We start from the raw sequence: 21,358 nt of genomic DNA, 5'->3' as shown, positions 1-21,358 counted from the left end.
GAAAAACAAAAAGATGATGAATAGGACAACAACAGGAGAAATTTTAGGGAAAATGAATGCATAGATAACCTTGACAAAATTCGTTATTATTTTTAAAAAATTAGTTTGCACCACTATTAGCTCAACATCAAATACATAAGACTTTTATGAGAACGGAGCAGGGCAATAAGAAAATGATGTTGTATGAAGCTAAATTTACTACACTAGTAATGTATGCTCCATAGTTGATCAATACAGCCAAAGAGAATTGATACAAATTTTTTAGAGAAGTTACATATGAGCTAAGACAACCATTAGTTCCATCAAGGATTCAATAATTTTTTGAATTAGTTGAGAGAGCAAAATTAGTAGAGAATGATTTAACAATTCTAGCATTTAGACATGATCGAAGTAGGAAGACATTAGAAGATCATAAGACTAAAAGGGATGGCAATGAGAGGAATAGTTGATTTTCTTATAGCAGGAAATGATTTGAGGCCTTTGTAGGAAATGTACGAGAGTGTGCTCGATGTGGTAGGAGGCATATTGGATAGTGTTTTTAGATGAATAAATAATGTTTCAATTTTAGACAACGAGAAGATTGAATGGTTGATTATCGACATTAGCGACAAGGAATAAGATCAAGAATTAGAGTAGAATAGTCTAGGCAGGGTTAGGGTTATAGAAAGAAGATTGTTGGATCCAAATATAATGAAAGCTCTATGAACAAGATAGATGAAAAATGAGCTAATAGAAGTCATAGAGAACCTACTTATTCTACTATGATATCACCAACACCAATACGACCTAGAAATTACAATCTAATTCAACGGTAGGATCCAATCCACAAAAAATATTTTATTTAATATTGATTGATCTTCAATGCATATTTAATTAATATCATTGCATAACATATTAAATGACATATAATTAAAAAATATTCATAAATGTATGAATGAGTTATCTTATTGAACTCATGATTTATTAAACAATATAATTAATATGATTAATAATTCCATGATTAATATTTTATTTTATTAGCTAATGACTACAATTTAGTTTTAGATTTTATTATCATTGATTTCATTTTATCATGTTTTATTCTTATTTTTGTCTCATTTGTATAGCATAGTGAAAAAAGAGTTGCATTGGCATTACATACACATTTTTCTTATTTTTTGTATGGTGTGCAAAGCAATAGTGAAAATGTTGAGAACAATATTATTTTTCTAGGTGAACTTCAATTCCAAACGCTCCTAAAAAAAGCGTTGCTTGGCAAGATTATACCTTTAGGCTTGGATATATTGGCAACGTTATTAGCACAAAACAATTCATGAATCTCAATATTCTGCGCACTCATTTGCGCACAAACTAAATATAGAAATTGCTATTCAGTAACTTATTCATCTAATTTGCTCAGAATTGTGAACATAGAAAACATGAGACTCGAATTTTCCACTCATATAGCTCTTCTCATCAATCAAATTCCTTTCTTTCCAAAAAAAAAAAATCCCACAAATAACAATTACGATGCGAATGATAAAACTAGTCTACTAGAGTCTGCAATCTTACCCTCAGAAATCAAATATAGAATGAGATAATTTAAGCTTTATGACAAAGACTGTGTTGTTGATGTGCAGTGGTAACACACAGAACTTAGTCCAAAAACCTCTTTGATGGAGCACAATTGCTCAAAGATCTCAAGAAACTGAACATTCGATTGGCCTTTTTAATATAAAAAAAGGCATTCAGTAGATCATAAACACACCGTTAAGGACAGAACACCGTTTAGAACACGGGATTCAAAATTTCTAACTTAGTTAATAATACCAATGAAGCTCCATTACTTATTTAAAATTCAAATTTAGGTAGATAACGCTAAAGATCAACAAATGTTTTTAGTCGCCATAATTCATAGCAATCTTTTGGCAAGAAGTTTAAATAGATGACAAAATAAAATCTAACAGGAAAATGACATCCACGTCTTTGAGATTGATGGCAGGTAAGCTTCTTCTCAAAGAAGGTAAAACACAACCATTACCATAACTCAACGCCAAAGGTGAACTACTTAAAATTGTGACTGTAAAGTGAAAAGAATAGACACAAATTAAAATCCAGAAACATAACCATATAAGAATACTAAAGAATTCAACGAATAACCCATCAAAAAATTAACAAAACACCAATACATAGCATCACAACAAAGTAGAGTTGTCAAACATAAGCATATTTAGTTTTTCATATTAAGGATTATAGATATCCACGAAACATGTTCCTAAAAGTTCAGAAAGCATAAGATCGCAGAGCAAAGGAAATAAAATCCTAAGCACGCTCGCCTCTAATGCGACGGGCAAGTTGAATGTCTTTGGGCATGATGGTCACCCTCTTGGCGTGAATGGCGCAAAGATTCGTATCCTCAAACAGGCCAACAAGATAAGCTTCAGCTGCTTCCTGAAGCGCAAGTACTGCATGACTCTGGAACCGCAGATCAGTCTTGAAATCCTGAGCAATCTCACGAACCAGCCTCTGGAACGGCAGCTTACGGATCAGCAACTCCGTGCTTTTCTGATACTTGCGAATTTCTCTTCACGACCAACCAAATTACAATAAAAATCAGGTTTTTAAATTAAGTCAGAAGGTACATGTCGAGAAAGATCATGGCTTTACCGAAGAGCAACAGTTCCAGGTCGGTAGCGATGGGGTTTCTTGACTCCGCCGGTAGTCGGCGCAGACTTTCGGGCCGCCTTAAGGATACAACAAAAAACGAAATAAGAATACGAATAGAATGCATACGAAACATAGAAAGTCGAGGATGAGCCACGAATGAAAGCGTTACCTTGGTGGCGAGCTGCTTGCGAGGAGCCTTGCCGCCGGTAGACTTGCGAGCTGTCTGCTTCGTACGGGCCATCGTTGGAAAGGGGCTAGAGCTAGGGTTTCTTAATGGCGAACACGCTCAAAGAGGAGTAAAAAAATTCGTAACACGAGTTGAAAAAGAGCAATTGGGACATTTTATATGCGCAGCGGTGGTAGAAACGTGATGAAGGCGGTGAAGAGGAAATCCAACGGTTGAAGTTAGCTAAGCAGAAATACAGGATCCGTGTGCTCTCATCTTATTGGCTATGGCCATCGAATCACGGATTCAGGAGGGCATTTCTGTGGGTGTTTTGTTTAGTCTACATTAATTTTTTTATACTAATATACTCTTTCTTTTTTTTTTTTTTTTGACATTTAGGCCAATAAAGGCAAACTCACACACAACGCATACACATAGACTTGAATCTTTGACCTCTTAGTTGCAAGCCTAAGCTCTCAACCAATAGGCCAAGGAGAGTTGTGTATATATATACTCTTTTTTTAAAAACTGATTCAGATTTTACCTTGATTTTTTGGTTGAGAGCCTAGACGACCAATTAAAATATTTTGAAGGCGAGTCCTTTGTATAGGATGTGTTTGAGGGCAAAATATTAGGTCCGGTCTTTGGATCTAAAAATAGGTTTGGTCTTTGGATCTAAAAATAGGCCCGGACATCTAATTAAAACTTGTCACGTCGACTTCGCTTTGACTGCACTTTAAATGCGTTTTACCTGTGTTTTGACTACGATTTGTTGACTGTACTTTGATAACGCTTTACCTGCACTTTACTTGCGCTTTACCTACGCATTTTACACGCTTAACTTAAAATAATACTTTACTAGTATCCGAATGTATCTCTACGTCCGATGACCGGACCTAATAATTTCCCGTGTTTGAGCCTTCCTTAATTGACTTAAAAGTCTTTAAAAAAATTTTACCTCAAATAAAAATTTAACCATTGATCTAAAAAATTACTATTTAACTAATAAAAATTTAATCTACGCAGCTTATCATGATAGGTTCAACGGGAGTATTAACTACTAATTAAAAATTTTGAGCTAAAAACTATCCAAAAAAAAAAAAATTAAATACATTGTTCTCTCATCGATTAATCAAATAATAAAATTTAATTTTATTATATGAAAGAACTTATGACATATTATGATATTAATGAAAGAAAAATTTGTCCTCAAACTTATAAATTTTAATTATATATTTAATGATTTATTATTTAATATAAAAATGAATAATTATTTATTTTATATTATATTTTTTAAATCATAATTGTGTTATTTATTGAAGAAAGAAACCAAATTCTCTCTATTGTAAATGATAAAGCATTTTCTTTCTCTCCATATATATTCATAGCTAGGGATAATAATTATTGTGTACTAGGAACGGAATTTAGTATCTGAGTAGTATATGCAAGGTTGTGAAAACTGGATCAATTACTAGAAGAAGATGAATTTCATGATTCAACTGGTCGAATTGTGATTGAAACGGATGAAGTAATAAATAATATAATTATTAAAAATAAATAAAGCTAACATAAGTTTTTTGAATAAAATTGGATTGCACATTAGAGGTGAAGATTATTTAATAATTAATTAAGTGAATTTATAATAATCCATGACTAGCATGTAATGGTCATGGAATCCTCTCAAAAGTTAGAAATGCATTCATCAAATCCGCAGTTAACATTTAAGCATAAGTTATGCATTTGTATTTCCTACATTTAGAATATGTGTTTTTGTTCTCTTTCGATCTCTTCATTTTCTTTGTTTCAAGGAGATTGAAAAGGAAAGAGCTTTCATAATGCCATCTTTTTTTTTTCAACAATATTTTCTTGAATTTTGAGACAACAATACCATAGAAGGCTTAGACATCATGACACATGTATCAAAAATCAGCCTAAATCATGTCAGTTCATTGCTTGATTGCAAGAAAGATACATGCAAATATTTTGTTGGATGGTTACAAATATTCAAACCAAAAAAGCAACAAGACAACAAAAACTAGAGACAGAATCTGGCTAGAGAAGTGGGATGTATGCAATAGTAATATATAAACTACCAATAGAAACTTCTAGAAAGCATATAAGAAATTGATAAGTTATTCCTAAGGTATGCTATAACAAGGATGTTCCAACATCACCCCCTATCAAGCATTTCAGTGCCTACTACATGAGCTATTATTCCGTGCGGACACCGGATGGGAAAACCATCCGGTTAAGCGCTCGGTACTGAGCGCGGGTACCGAACGCGGTACAATTTTTTAGTGACATGAATTATTTTTATTGGTCTTCGGACACTCTCCGGATTCTGCACAAAATAATAAATCCTACTACAGACCTAGTACAATCTCCTAATATTTTTACAATTACCATAATTTCACCACCTTACAATGACAACTTACCTCACAGCAACAAATAATAATCCCAAAATCCACCAAGTTCCCTCTTACCAACACTTCTAATTACTCGGCCATTAAAAAAGCAACCCATAGTTACATAATTGCAAATAAGATCCTTGAAGTCTAAGCACACTCTAACTTTTCATAATATAACTACAATATCGATACACAATCCAGTTCTATTGTGTATTTGTTCCTAGATTTAGGATTGCTTTAGTTTAGGTTTCTTGTATGGCATAGTGTAACCATTTGTGTTGCTTTGTATATCCTTAGGAGTCTATATAAAGAGGTCTTTAGGTTGTAATATAAGTAGCCAAGAGAGAAATAAGAATTCGGTATTTGGATCTCCTCCCCTCTCCTCTATCCCTCCTCCTCCTCTCTCTCAAGATCAAGAGGAAGTGCTTCCTCCTCAAGTGAAGGATCTTACATCAATTGGGGATAGAGATAGAGAGGGAGAGGGAGGGAGAGAGATAGACATCAATTGGGGAGGAAAATACCTAAAGCTTCATTAATTTTCCCCAACCAATACATCATACAAGGCCTCTATATATAGAGATGTACAAGGGTGTGGTAGCATGCATGAACAACATATCCTAAAACTAAATCAATATATAACAATCTCCACCTTGATTTAGTTTTACAAAAAACAAAGAACGACTCGTCACAAGAACCAAAATTGGTTGCAATCCAACCGATCGCCCTGGACACCGATGCACGCTCCTACCTGCGACATCGCATGATCCACTCGTGCGCCAAGCCCTGCGCATTCACCTGCACTCCGCTCGTCACAATCCCAAGTTCACGACCATATTGCCTCCACGAGGTTCTTGACGCTCCAACATGCTCCTATAATTCTCCACCTCGATCGAAACTCCACCTGAATATGAATCTCTACCTTCTCCCTCATCTAAGCTCGACCGGCCCGATTAAATAGCCCCTTCAGTAAGCTATGACAGCACCTCTGCTCATAATCTTCAAGAATCACAAGCAATTCCAAGAAACCCATGCAACAGAAGCTTCCACCAAGAACAAGATCTTGAATCCAAAGCTTCACCTCATCTCTGCATCTTCCTGCCGCATGACTTCTTGGGCCTTACATGCGCCCGTGAGCTCCTCTGCTCATGCGTCTAGCTGCTCCGATTTCTTCACGCGAACAAACTTGTCAGCCCTTCTTTACCTGCTGTCGATCTTCCTATGGAAATCCCACATCCAACAACGCCTGCGCCAGGTTCCCACCAAGCGAACACAAATGCGGCCCCCTTGTCGCTCTCTGGCTTTCCGCCTCCTCACCCACGAGCAATGCCCTGGCCTCGTTTCTGCGTCTAACGTGCATGTCTCCGCACCAAGCACTTTACCCAGCTTCTCCTGGCACCTCCTCCGCCAGGCAGCCCAGGCAGCACACGCGGCTACCTTTGCCATTCGGTCCGACTCCAATCGAGCGCCCAAGTTCGGCTCTCCCGTTCGTCCGCCTTCTGCTGATCCTGCGACCAAACTTGCGTAACCAAGGCCGAATGCTCCACCTCAAGAACACATTCCTCCTTCAAGATCGCCACTAGGACTCTGATACCATATTGTTAAAACCAAGGAGGAAGATCTTGAGATGAGGTGAAGCTTTGGATTAAAGATCTTGTTCTTAGTGGAAGCTTTTGTTGCATGGGTTTCTTGGAATTGCTTGTGATTCTTGAAGATTCTGAGCAGAGGTGCTGTCATGGCTTACTGAAGGGGCTATTCAATCGGGCCGGTCGGGCTCAGATGAGGGAGAAGGTAGAAATTCATATTCAGGTGGAGTTTCGATCGAGGTGGAGAATTATAGGAGCATGTTTAAGCATCAAGAACCTCGTGGAGGCAAGATGGTCGTGAACTTGGGATTGTGACGAGCGGAGCGTAGGTGAATGCGCAGGGCTCGATGCACGAGTGGATCGTGCGAAGTCGCAGGTAGGAGCGCGCATCGGTGTCCAAGGCGATCGGTTGGATTGCAACAAGTTCGGGTTCTTGTGACGAGTGGTTCTTTATTTTTTGTAAAACTAAATCAAGGTGGAGATTGTTATGTATTGATTTAGTTTTAGGATACGTTGTTCATGCATGCTACCACACCCTTGTACATCTCTATATATAGAGGTCTTGTATGATGTATTGGTTGGGGAAAATTAATGAAGCTTTAGGTATTTTTCTCCCAAATTGATGTCTATCTCTCTCCCTCCCTCTCCCTCTCCCTCTCTATCTCTTGCAAGAAAGATCTCAAGATCTTCCTACTTGGTTTTAATAAGTTCATTTCTTTCTGGCCTTCTTCATCCACAGAGGCATCGTGTCATAAATATCTAGCCTTACAATAATAAGGGATTTGGGCACTCATATTCCCACATTATCAATAATCAATTCTTAAGTCCTTTTGGATATACAAAATCACTCTAAATTTTCGTTTGGGGCGGCTTTCTTATTGCTTATTAAAATAGTTTTTTAGGACAAAAGTTTTAATATTTGTATTAGAAAGCTGCGTTAAAAAATTATAAGAAAGCCTTCCTAAATGAAGCCTAAATTTGAAGTAAAATGCATCAATATGGCTTTAAAATTCTACTACATATGTAAAACATCGGGCGATATGTCTTATATTAGGCTTCGTTTGCGACAACTTTTTTGATTTTTTTCTAAAACAGCTTTTTAGTACAACAGTTATCTCAATTGAAGCTTTAATTTATAACAAGGACGAATTTCATTCAATAGATTTAGGCTTCGTTTGTTTACCAAATGCTTTTTGTAAAAAAGTAGTTTTAAAAATATTAGTTGATAGAATTGATGTTTCTAACTGAGGAATAAATACCAAAACATTTTTTAAAACAGTTGAAAAATGAAGTTTTGTAAAAATCATTTTTACAAAAATGTCACATTCGATCAGCAACTGAAAAATAATTTTGTGATTTCGAAACATAATAGATAAAATTAAGCCATCTCAAATGAGATCTTAGATTTTATTTGAGACAACTTTTTAAATATTTATGTTTCGAAATCCCAAAGGGCAAATGACTCGAAATCATAACATAAAATCATAACAATAAGTTTTTCCCACTCTCAATTTAAAAAAAACGAGAAGTCTAAGTCATTAGGCATAATTTATGGATTCAAGTCTCCCCCATTCTTAGAATCATCATTGAAGTGAATTGCTCCTTTCCTCTATCATCCTCAATGTGTTAGCATCATCCAAATATTTGATCTCAATCATCTTCCTCTTCCATCATTGGCCGCGCAGAAACAACAGAGTCTGACTGCGAGTGCAAGCGGCATCGGGTGCAAGTAAAAAGTGGGGTTTGGGGTCAAGGAGGCACATGAGATTCAAGTTTCTGTTTGTTTTAGGTTTAGGTGTATCTAAATAAGAAATATGATTTAACTTATATATTAAATTTATATGCTAAAAATTTTAAATAACATGAAGCCTAGTTTGAGTTGAGACACCCTTGGTATAAAAGTAAATCATTGAAACATTTATTAAGCTCAGTCGAAATCAGTTATGCGATGACATAGTGTTATCATGACTGGAAGCTTTTTCACCCCAAATTTTGATTGCATGCATCCAACGGTAAAAGTTTTGTTTATTGAGCAAATATATGATTTCATTTTATGTGTTGATATTGTAAGTTTTGCTTTAAAGTGACATAAAACTTATAATCAAAGGCTCACTTATGAATTGAAATTTATTCTTATACAAATAAAGCATGTTCGCAAGTTCAAGTTAAGGCTTATATTGAATTGTTTGGTAACATAAAGCATTAAGGTGGAAAGTTTGTTGGAGAACATTCATGTGTTTTACGGATTCAATGTGATGTCATCTATGTAATTGGAGTAGCGTTTTGCATCATGTGAGAGTTGTTGGGGTGTTTATCATGCCTTATGTTTCAAATGCAAGTTTTTTCTTATATAGAGTCCATTCAATATAACATTGAGGTTGTTGGGTTGTTTTCTTAAACTTTGGTAAAGGATTTTATGCAATTGTATTGTTGAAGTATTTTCTTGGAGTGTGGGAAGAGCAAATAGCATCAAAACTTCTTTCTTATAATCGAATATGGCTTCGACATCAAATAATTTGTTTGCTTGTTTTTTGGTTTGGAGAAATATAGTATTAGTTTTCGTCCTCAAAATGTGTAAGATCTCATTATGATGGCTATGGCAGAATTGGGGGACATAACTTGGAATACATTCAAAGTTTTACTTATAATTTCCCAAAGCATCCTTTCTATATTTCATTAATTGTTTTATGTGATAAACTCTCGATTTGCAATATTATGTGTTTTGGCACAAAAGCATATTTACAAGTCTAAAGCTAAAACTTCTTTTGAGATTTTGGGTGCTATATAGTATGAAGGTAGAAAACTGGTTGAAGAATGTCTATATGTTTTGTAGATTCAATGTGATGTTGCCTATGTTGTTGGGGCATTATTTTTGACATTTGGAGAAAGTGAACTAGCATCAAAATCTCTTTCCAATGATTGCATTTTCACTAAAAATATTGAGTTTCAAGCTTATAGTAGATGCGTTGTTTTGCTATTTGGCTTATGATATCTTTTCTCAAATGTGTATGATCTTATTGTGATGATTTTGGTAGAAACATAAAAAACAATTTGGCATATGCCCAGTAATTGTACTTGTGAATTTCAAATATATCTCATATGTATTTTATTATTTATTAATTGATTAGAAAAGGATTCGAAATCTTTTGCGAAATCTTTCTATGCATTTATAATTCATTATAATGAAAGTGAGTCTAAGGAGATTTATGCTATTTCATATGGTTGTTTGTGAGGGAAATTGCATTGTATCCTTTATATGTTGTATGAAGTGCTTTCTATGAATTTTGAAGATTTGAGCATGTTGGAGAGTTGAATTTGTTGGATGGTTGTTGGGAAGTGGAATGTTGGCATGTATACAATAGTTCTACCTTCGACCACCTCTCTCTTACTTGTGCATTGAGATAAGAATATGTATGAAATATTTCTAAAGCCCGAAATCCCAAAGGGCAAATGACTCGAGCCGGTGTAAAAGCTTGAAAAAAGGTACGTTATTATTTTAATTTTATTTGAGACAACTTTTTAAACATTTTCTAAAATAATCTTAAATAAAAAATTTTGAATTATATATTTTTTATTAAAAATTGCTTTAAAAAATAATAATAAAATAAAGATTTAATAACCACAGTTGAAAGAATGCCACAAAATAGAGGAAGGGACCAACGAGAGGACAGGATAGCATAGCATGTGCTGAATGCTCCCGCGAACCTTTGACTGTTCTTTGAAGTCTTTCTAGTATTACTTTGTTTTTAAGCTCAACCGCATCGCCGACGTGCTCGTTATTCTCGTCCATGACCGAACATACCAATTATGTATGTCCTCATCCAATACATAAGCTATATAAATTATTCATATTTCAATTTATTTAGAGTTCATTTATAATTATTTAATTAAATAATCAATTAAATTTAAATATATTTACAAATACTCTTTGATAAATGAATAAATCCAAATAATTTGATATTTGATATATTTATAAAAATGAATTATATCATTTAAGACTGATGAATAAGCTTGCTAAGATGCTCAATTAAAGATAATTTTATAGTCATTTAAAACTCGGTCACAAAATTTCTTTACTATGTGATTATGTGAGAGTTTTGTACTTTTTTATATCAGACTATTTTTTGTTCATAAGCATAATTCACTTTTTGTTGCTTATAAAAATACTGTTTATTTGACAGTTCATTCAATTATATTCTAATTTTTAAATTAAGCCGGAGCTCGAGCCCAATTTTGACCAAGAACATCAAACATGAGTAGGCTCGTGAATAGTCATTTTCAAGCTGTTGGAAGCAAATAAGTTGCCCCAAGCCGACGGAAAAACTGAAAATGAATAAAGATTGAAGGAAGATCAGACCCACCCAAGTATTGAATGGATAGAAAGCTGAGAAAGAAGGAAGTTTTCTCTCCCCTATGATCTATAGGTCATTACAGAATCACATTCCATCGTTGGGAGAAATAGCGGAGTGCATCAGAGGAACTAAAGAGGCCCACAATATATATAAGAGGACTTCATGTTTGTTTGGGATAATTTTTTTATTGTTTTTTGATGCAATTTTCTAGTATAAATATTTTTTTATCTTAAATTTTGTTATTAAAAATCTGCTTTAAAAATAGCAAAAAAAATTATTTTTTTTAAAAAATAGCAAAAAAGTTGAGGCTTCGTTTGGGACGGCTTTCTTGTTGCTTATTAAAGCAACTTTCGAGTAAAAAATTGAACTAACAAATAAGAAAACCGTTCCAAACCAAACTTTCCTGATCAAACCCAAATTAGAAGTAGTCTTACAAATGAGTCTTCCACACAACAATCCAACAAAAAAAAACCAACATGAACGAAACCATGAAGAACTAAAAACAAAGTGTAGAAACCTCAGCCGAGAGCGGCAAGCACATGCTAACAACTGTTCAAAATTTCCCATAAGAAATTAGAAATGTAGGTGTCTTCAAGTGAAAAAAGAAAAAGATAAAAAGAAAAAAAAAGTTATAAATGTTAAGTAAAACAGCAAGAAATTGAGTCAAAGACTCAACTTGACTTAGATCAAGCTCGAATTATCATAAGATAAAATATAGTAGTGTCCAAAAATGCTGGTTTCAATTTGATTGCGCCACAATAAATGAAGGGAAAGATGACCGTTCGACTCAGATGCCATTTGAAAATCAATATAGTAACAACCTGAATCATATATAGCTCATCTTGATTTGTTGGTTCGAACCTTTGACTATCAATTAAGAGGTCTTGAGTTTGAAACTTACATATATGATATATATGTGTGTGAGTTTAACTTAATTGATTCATAAGTTAAAAAAAAAATTAATCGTTATCGCCATATCCCAATGAGATGTAATATATTCCACAAAGATCTTGTAAGAGGAATATCATAAAAGAAGTCGAAGATAAATTTAGCTATAATGGACATCTTTACTTTATATAGTCAAGTGGATCAACTAGAAGCAAAATTTCTATCATTCCTTTTATCTCCATGTATCTCTCCAATTGGAACAGAAGCGGTTGCCAGATTCTTTTGGCCCACCCCATGTGAAGAAGATTCTCCAAAAAAATTGTTTATTGGCCATTTCATTCATTTTTTTCATAAAATTTTGATTACAAAACTCTAATTTTTTTTATGGTTTTACAAACCTAACATTTAATTATATCTGATTTTTACATTTAACACTAATTTTTTTATTTACATATTACTTACTCTTTTAAGTAAAATAAAAAAATATCACTCTCTCATCATTCCCGTTAATTTTATATCACACATGAAGAGACAGATGGTTGTGAGGGTTGGTAAGTGGTAACATAGAAATGCATGTGAGCACTGAGTACTAGAGGTAAATCATGCTCAATGGAGGAAAAATATGGTAAATACGAAGTTTTAGATGTTAAGCCTATAAAATATGATATAATTAATTATTATGCATATAAGTCACTCTATTTTTTTTATAAATATTAGGCAAAAAAATAGCAAGATTATGATTTCGAGCATATATCCTTTAAAGAAAAGCAAAATTGTCACATGTGCAATAAAATGATTATTCTTATTATATTAGGAGAAATTTTTTTGCTATATTATTATAGATATAAATTTACTTCTATATTTTTCTTATTTTATATTATGCATGCATTTTTATAAAATCAAACCTATTTAGTAAATAAAATACAAGTTTTTTCTTCTCTAACGTGATACCAAAGGGTCATTCTCCTATCTCTCTTGCCGATCTACACTATCCATTCCTACGATTAGACAAATAATCATGAATCTCTTTTCGTGATCGAGCCTTTTCTTCGCAAGTGTGTTCCTTCTCCCAATGCTCTCATCCACCACTCATGTCCTAACTATGTTTGATCTTCTTTATCATTCATAGAAAATCTCTATGGCGCACATTTTCGATCTAAAATCCATTGATCCTCATGAGCTTATTTAAGAATTTTTTTATCCTCATGACCTCTATCTTAACATAAGAAATTTGTGTTACTCTTAGGAAACCCAAAAATTTGTAAGAACTTCATTAGGTAATGGCTTCTCTCTCCATTTTAGGATGTTAGCTCGCATATATTTGCCTAAATTTAATAATTCTTCTTATTTTTTCACTCCCTTCATACATGATTTAAGGCATCCCTAAGGTCTCTAACGTTCTCTTTTTTATCATGTCGTAAAGTCTCGGAATTTTCACAACACAACAACAATAACAATAAATCTTTATCCCACTATGTGTGGTCTGCTACATGAATTAATCATTTTTCTCCATTGTATCCTATTAAGAGTCAAATACTCATCTAAGTCTAATAATGAAAGGTCATTTCTAATCTTTTCTAACCAAGTCTTTCTAAGTCTACCTCTACCTTTCTTAACATAAGTTAAATCTAATACATCGACTTTCCTAACCATTTCATCAAAAGTTCATCATTTTATGTGACCAAATCATCTAAGACGACTATCTCTAATCTTATCTTCCACTAGAGCTACTCCTACATTTTCATGAATATGCTCATTTTGTATCATGTCTTTAAGAGCAAAGCCCTTCATCCAATTTTCATAATTTTCATCTTATTATGTTGATATCACCTTGATGCTTAATAACCTCAAACTTCACATTGGCTCCATTATCAAGCATGCATCATACACAGGCATGTTATACTTCGCCTATTTTATCTATAATAACATAATATTTAAATATGTGAATACTATGATATCTTGTGGGGCAGGTTTTAGGCGTGATCAATTCATATTTGTTCGAGTCTGGCTTTGGTCGGCTCGATTTTGATTCATTTTGTAATCATTGAACTTTAAATTAATGAGTGATATGAAAAAATAAACAGCAGGCCTTATAGATTCCAACCTAGAAAATAAGAGTTTAATATAATAAACTCCAATAATATTGGAATTATAATATCTTTTAAAAATTTTAAAACTTACAAATCCCTTTTAGCATAATCAACATCAGAAAGCATATGAATAAGAAGATTCTACATTGCCAGTGGTTGCAAGCATAACCTCAAAATTAGGATATTTTTTGCTTCGTCCTCTATTATATATAAATAATATTGCTCTAAACTTTAAAGTAATTTGGGACTGATATGTCATTCAAAATTGCTTTGATGGAGCATGAATCCCGAGGCATATCTAAGTTGGAAATTTTCAAAATTTAATTTGGGACTATCTAAATTTTGATTTCAGTGAACTTATAGTCAATCTAAACGTCTCAAAGAGATAAATCCAAAGACACAAAAATCGGTCCGGAGCCTATATGGGTCCAAATCTAGGGGCTGAAGCACATTTGGAAGGTTCAAAACATAAGTTGGATGATCACATGATATCCAAATATAGCATGTTTATAATCGAGTAGAGTGGCTTAAAGAAACGAAACCAAATAGTCCAAGATTGCTTAATTCTGACATTAATTAGATTTTAGGCACATAGATACTTAATAGGCGCCCAATAGTCGAGGGGATCAATATGGGTCGCCCGAGCACTCTGAATTTGCCCCATATCTTCTTCATATTTATGAGTCATGCTACTATAAAAAATCTATAAATAAACCCCTTCTTGCACATGAAAGGGGGCTTAGACCTTTGCAAGCTTAAACTTTTGGTTGGATGTGGGAAAGAGCTCTGAGGCTTCAAGGATCCTAAGCACCAACATTAGCGAACTTCCATAGACCACCGTCAGAACACCGTTCGCCAAACAACCACCTATCCGCCGACCACCATAGGACCACCGCCTCTCCGTTGACTGACCACCCCCTATCCTCCGACTGGCGCTAGACCTTTGCCCTGCCACTAGACCTCGAACAGGCTGCTGACAGTCGCTGGACTCAAACCACCGTCGCTCGCCAACTATGATTCCTCCAACCTCCATCGCCACAAACTACTATTAATCCAACCTCCATCGCCTGACGACTACGGTACCTCCAACCCCAGTTCCTCGCTCACTACGATCCCTCTGACAAGCATTGCCCGCCGACTGAGATCCCTCCGACCTCAGTCGTCCACCAATTATGGTCCCTCCAATCTTCGTTGGCTGCCGACTATGATCACTCCGACCACTATCACTCATCAACTATAGTTATTCTAATCACCATCGATCGTCTACTACTGTCCCTCCAACGTTTGTCACCCACAAATTACAATCCCTTCGACCACAGTCAATCGACTTTGATCCTCCCGACCAAATGAGTAGGCCAACACTCTCTTGAAAACAACTCTCATGTCACCAAATTCTTCTAAGTACAACTTTGCATTGTGATTTATATTATGTATATTTGTTACACTAAGTCAACGACTTCCCCCGATGAAGGACATTATGTGTAATCAATCACAAATACTAATGAAAAAAAAATCACAAATACTAATGAATTTTACAATTTAGCAAGGCCCCGTTGTTTCTCCTCTTTTTTAGGGGTTTTCACATAAAACTTTGGTGTCTAATAATGCACCACTTTCTCACGTTGGATCTTAGTACAAAACTTAAATGTTAAATCATGTGTCTCTCTGATGCCGCAAATGTTTCAATCAGCAACAGTACTAAATTAATTTAACTTGTCATTTTTCATTGTGGTCACCGACATACATAAAAGTCAAAAGTCATTATAAATTGTTAATAGGTGAATGTATAAGGGAACTTAAAAAACCTTATAAGGACAAACAAGATCACGGGAATTCTAGGTAGTTTGAAATATGAACTATAAGGCATTTACATATTCCAATACATAGCAAAGATATTCAATTTATTAAAGGATGCTATTTAATGATAAATTATTTTTACTTAATTTTTTTTTGATATAAATATATAAAACAAATTTGGTATATAACATATAGAAGTAAAATATATTTAATAATATAACACAAATTAATAATAATTTATATGAAATTTATAAACTTATGTTATAATTAATTTTATATTAAATATGTAATATAAATTAGTAATACTTTATATTAAATTATAGGGTTTTATGTAAATTACATTTAGATTAAAAAATAAATTTAAAAATAAAATATATTTAAATTTAAAATTATCATATTATTATGAATAAATATTCTTTTAATTATGAGATTTGGATTTTTTTTTGTTCCTATGTGAGATTTTAAAATAATTCTTTTAATTAATTATATAAGCTTTATGTTTCATAGTTTTTTACTTCATTTAATTTTTTGTCATAAATTTGGAAAAATAACATTATTTTTAAGTTAATTTAATTAAATTTTAATAATAAATTTATTTACCCCGACTCGACCGATCGAATCGTGAACCTCACATTCTTTCGGTTCGTGATCCAATCTAATTTCCTGAACCTTTAATAATAATAACAAGCTTTATAAATAACTTAATTGAACCTTAATATCATATCGAATCTTAATTGAGCCTCTTAACAAACTTATTCATGAGCATTAAACAATATTATTTTTGACCAAAAATGAATAGAGCAAGCAACTATTCAAAATTATTTACTTAGCACTAATGTGTTTATACCATTATTCAAACATGCTCGTTTAGTCTAGTGTCTTTCTAATAATATTCAAATTTATTCGATTAATTTATCAAGCAATCATTCCCAAACTCTAATAAATTCAAGCAAGTGAAGCCTCGAGTAGTTGATGGAAAGATCAAATTATTTACAATCCTATTTATGTATTTCTCTTTAATCTCTTATATATATCTATTTTTTGTAAGCCCTTCACTTATTCAATATAATTAGAAAATCTATTGCCGAATCAGTGGATGAGAACTCAATAGTCATTGCAAGGAATAAGGATTTCTTGTGGCATATCAAAATACACTCATTAGTCATTATTATGAGTATTAAAATATAAAAAAAATAATTCGAGTTTGATAATATAATAAAGTGTAGATAAATATTAAAGGGCATAAACTATTATTTACTGAAAAGACTCTCTGCACAACTTGAAATTTATTAAAAATAAATTACATATTTCAATAAAAATAATGAGATTGACCAACAAACTCATTTACTACTCCCCAAATCACAAAAAAAAAAAAAAAAAAAAAAAAAAAAAAAATTAAATCTTGTTCGCCCTATGCAGAGGCCAATGCTTCCTCGTCACTATTGGTTCACGTGCGGAGCCCGACAGAGCACAAGTGCGAATTCGCATTGCTCATTGTATGTGGACCCAGACGCCCTCGCTGGGGACCCCTTCGTTCACCACAAACAGCATATAATACCCCGGCGGCGCCAGGGTTGCGGAGGCCGGCGCCGCCGCCACGACTGCATAGCTCGATCTTGGACTCGAAGATCCCGCCACCGCTTTGCTCCCCAATATCAGCAACCTCTGATTCATAGAAAACGAATGCGTCGAAAACGCCGGCATCACCATCGTCACCCTCACATATTTGCTCCTCAACAAACTCACATTAAACCCCAAAACAAACTCTTTTCCATAACTCAGCTCAAACGCCGAACCCTCGGTGACAATAACCGCTCTCAGGCCGGAACTATCCTGGCTGAGATAGTCCGGCGAGAAGGCCTCGAGACTGAGTTCAGTCGGGTACTGAACGCCGGAGAAATTATAGTAAATGTGCGGGTTACTCCCCCCGACTAGGACCCGCCCATCGCGCAGAAGCACAGCAGTGGAGTGGTACAGTCTAGGTACGCTTGAAGGGCTTTGCACCACAAACCTCGACCCGGATGGCCCATCGGGCCGGTACACGACCGGGCTGAGCACCGGGTTACGACCCAGCTCCCACCCAGCCGTCCCGGCCTCAGCACCATTTATTATAAGCACATCGGCTCCGGTTGGAAGCAGAACCATATCCCCCATCACCCTCGCCACGGGCATCGTTTCCATTTGCCACGTCGGCGAGAAGTCAGTGATTTTGATTCGCCCGCACGTGGTCAACGCCTTTACAAAAGTCGCATTTTTCGAGGCCAGGATGAAAGACCCTTTCGGCGCGCCACCGCAGACGAGGACTTCAGCCTCCGCCGCCGTCGCGTTTAGTGGAAGTAACACCGAGGACCCGCTGCTAGGGTAGTTTCTAGGATCAGAACCCGGTATTGTAGGGTAAATCCTTACTATCGTGTTCGTTTTATAGTCAAAGAGAATCGCGCGGTTGTTGGCGAAGATAAATAGGTTGCCGTCGACGTTGAGGTGTACAAAAGGGTAAAGGTTGTTCTCCTCTGGATCTTTGGTTTGTGAGAGAAACGCGAGAGTAGAAACACCGGGGTTGGAATCCTTGGGGTAAAATTCGTAGTTGAACTGCTTGCGGCCGCCGACGATTACAGCCCGGCCATCTGGGAGAATGGTATTGGTGGCATACCAGCGGCGAACGGAGAGAGCGACGGGATTTTCGGACCAATCGCAGTCTGTATTATGGTTCGGGCAAGTGGGGAAAATGCGGACGGCGCGATCGCCGTCGTTGAAACCGCCTGTTTGGAAGAGGCGGCCGTCCGGGGAGACGGTGGCGGAGGAGCACCATGTGTCGGTAAGGATGTTGAGAGGGCGGAAGGAGTTGGTGGTGATATCGTACTCGAGGGAGTGGGCGGTGCAATCGTGTTGTAGAGCTTGGTCGTTGGGGTCTTCGCGGCAGTTGCCGGCGAGTAAGGAGAGGTTGGAGGGGCCGAAGTCGGTGCGGTCGAAGATGATGACGCGATCATTGTGGAGGAGTTGCATGTGCATTGCGGATATGCCGATGTTGGGTTGAAGAAGAGACCAGCTGCCGCCGCTGGCGGCCCCAGAGAGTTGGAGGCAGGAGATGAGGAGGAAGAGGGCGGTGGAAATGGATGTGCCACTCATTTTGCCGATACCTTCGGCCGCAATGTTCGAAGACCGAAGTGTTGGAACTAAAAATTTTAGTGAAATTCTTTATGGAGTTGTTTTAATATATACAATAAATTAATGCATTTTTATTATTAGTTTTTTTAAATATACTGTAGAAATTATGAAGTAAGATCATTTTCTCTTATATTATGATCTTTTTTAAATTTAAAACTGCTTTGATGCATAATTTAATACTTAAAAATATGTTTTATAATTGATAATAAGAGAAAGATAGAGACGAGAGAGAAAAGTTTGTGGCAGCTGTTGACGGACAGCGACGGGGAGGCTGTGGCAGCCGACAGTGGCTAGCGGTGGCCTGCGGTAGCTGGCGGGGGTGTCAGTTAAGAAAGTTTGTAGTATAAACGATTTTCACTTGAAATCGGAGAACTTTGATTTACACTCAAAATGAGCTACTTATATTTACATTACATTTATTATAATTTACTTTGCATGGTTTTGTATTCCAATTAAACACTAAAATTTATAATACTTGTGAATTTTTTTTTTTTTTTTTTTTTTTTTAACGGCAAATTTTATATAAAATGTATATACATCAAACCCTTATTTTAATTGCTTTGCTCATTTTTTTTTTTTTTTTTTTTTGCCTTAGGAAAACATAATAAGGTATCATTTTAAATCAAAATTATATTTTAGTTAAATAGGAATATTCAATAAATTGATATTAATTATAAATATAAGAAAAAATAATATTTGAAGAATTCTATATCTTCGAAAGACAGAATTTATTTTTCTAGATAAATCTAATATTAAAAATTTCATAATTGCAATTATTTATATTAAAATATAAGCTCCAAAAAAGCTTAGGTTTTTGTCGGTGACCTCTCTTGAACAGAATCCCATGAATAAATCTTGTTGTACTTCCAACATAAATTTCATAATCTACCGATATTTTATTTACTTTGAGATGTCGTCCTTCTAAATTTTAACTTCTTATGAACGATGCGAAACGCACATTTACTCGTTCATTTCATTCAGAGTCAGCAACTCAACATGTGTACGCTATTATGGCAACTTCGTGAATAGTCGGCCTGAATTTCAGCCACATTTTTTTACGTAATACTATACCTTTCAACTAGGGGTTCAAATAGAGTCGAGTTGAGCTCGTATCAAGATGTGTTCGATCTAAGCTCGACTGTCAAATGTCAAGCTTAAGCACGAACTCGAGTCCAGCTTGAGCTCAACTCATCAAGGGTACGTAAAGGAGCTCGTCGAGCCGCACTTTGAGCCTATTAATGAGCCCAGCCTTAGCGCCTATGTCAGCACATGCATCATCCGCATCTATCGGTCGGCACAAGCCTCGTGTCCGAAGTCCAAACGAACAGTGGTTTTCATTTTCCCGCGGTTCCATTTTCCCCACATGCGTGTCCTCTTGTCGGCATTGTTTTCATCTTCTCTTCGGCGTCGTTTTCATTTCCCCGCTGCTGTTACACGAGCTGCTCGACGAACTGGTGAGTCGAGCAGCGGGGTGTTCAAACTTAGGCTCATTAAGCCATCGATCTCGAAATTGTGTTCGAGCTCGGCTCGCGAGCTTGATAAGCTCGACTTGTCGAGCCTGAACCGACTCACGAGCCAACTTGACTTGGTTGCACCCTTACTTTCAACACACTATAAGGTTATAACCTATAAATAATGGATTTTCATCTTTTTTTTTCTTATGTAGATAAATGAAAAGCAAAAAAAACAACTTTTTAAGGGCGTTTCCATAAAATCTGAAAAAAAGGGTACTTCTATTAATACTTTCCACTCAAAATTAATAAACGTCAACACTAAATTACGTATGTGCATTAATACTTTGATCTATTGGAAAAGATTGAAATCAACTTATGATATTATAAATTTTGATAGATACTCAAAATGAATAACACATTAAGGGCAACTAGAATCCCATGAATAAATCTTGTTGTACTTCCAACATAAATTTCATAATCTACCGATATTTTATTTACTTTGAGATGTCGTCCTTCTAAATTTTAACTTCTTATGAACGATGCGAAACGCACATTTACTCGTTCATTTCATTCAGAGTCAGCAACTCAACATGTGTACGCTATTATGGCAACTTCGTGAATAGTCGGCCTGAATTTCAGCCACATTTTTTTACGTAATACTATACCTTTCAACTAGGGGTTCAAATAGAGTCGAGTTGAGCTCGTATCAAGATGTGTTCGATCTAAGCTCGACTGTCAAATGTCAAGCTTAAGCACGAACTCGAGTCCAGCTTGAGCTCAACTCATCAAGGGTACGTAAAGGAGCTCGT

At 35.4% G+C, this 21,358-nt stretch overlaps 2 protein-coding genes across 2 annotated transcripts; both read right to left on the bottom strand.

Annotated features, from left to right (window-relative positions):
- Positions 1-2,169: 2,169 nt before the first annotated feature.
- Positions 2,170-2,975, bottom strand: LOC110106106 (histone H3.3). The gene is made up of 3 exons (XM_020835868.2): positions 2,816-2,975; positions 2,647-2,723; positions 2,170-2,563 (listed from the first exon to the last, which is right to left on the bottom strand). The coding sequence occupies exons 1-3, from the start codon at positions 2,885-2,887 to the stop codon at positions 2,302-2,304; spliced, it is 411 nt and encodes a 136-aa protein (XP_020691527.1). The 5' UTR covers positions 2,888-2,975; the 3' UTR covers positions 2,170-2,301.
- Positions 2,976-17,343: 14,368 nt separating this feature from the next.
- On the bottom strand, positions 17,344-19,089 carry LOC110106093 (aldehyde oxidase GLOX). The gene has a single exon (XM_020835845.2). It carries the CDS (start codon positions 19,054-19,056, stop codon positions 17,422-17,424), a length of 1,635 nt encoding a protein of 544 aa, XP_020691504.1. The 5' UTR covers positions 19,057-19,089; the 3' UTR covers positions 17,344-17,421.
- Positions 19,090-21,358: the final 2,269 nt, after the last annotated feature.

The sequence above is a fragment of the Dendrobium catenatum genome, unplaced genomic scaffold (genome assembly GCF_001605985.2).
Source record: "Dendrobium catenatum unplaced genomic scaffold, ASM160598v2 fragScaff_scaffold_853, whole genome shotgun sequence".
NCBI classification, from domain to species: Eukaryota; Viridiplantae; Streptophyta; class Magnoliopsida; order Asparagales; family Orchidaceae; genus Dendrobium; species Dendrobium catenatum.
The sequence above is the reverse complement of the archived record's forward strand: the minus strand, read 5'-3'. Positions and strand labels throughout refer to the sequence as shown.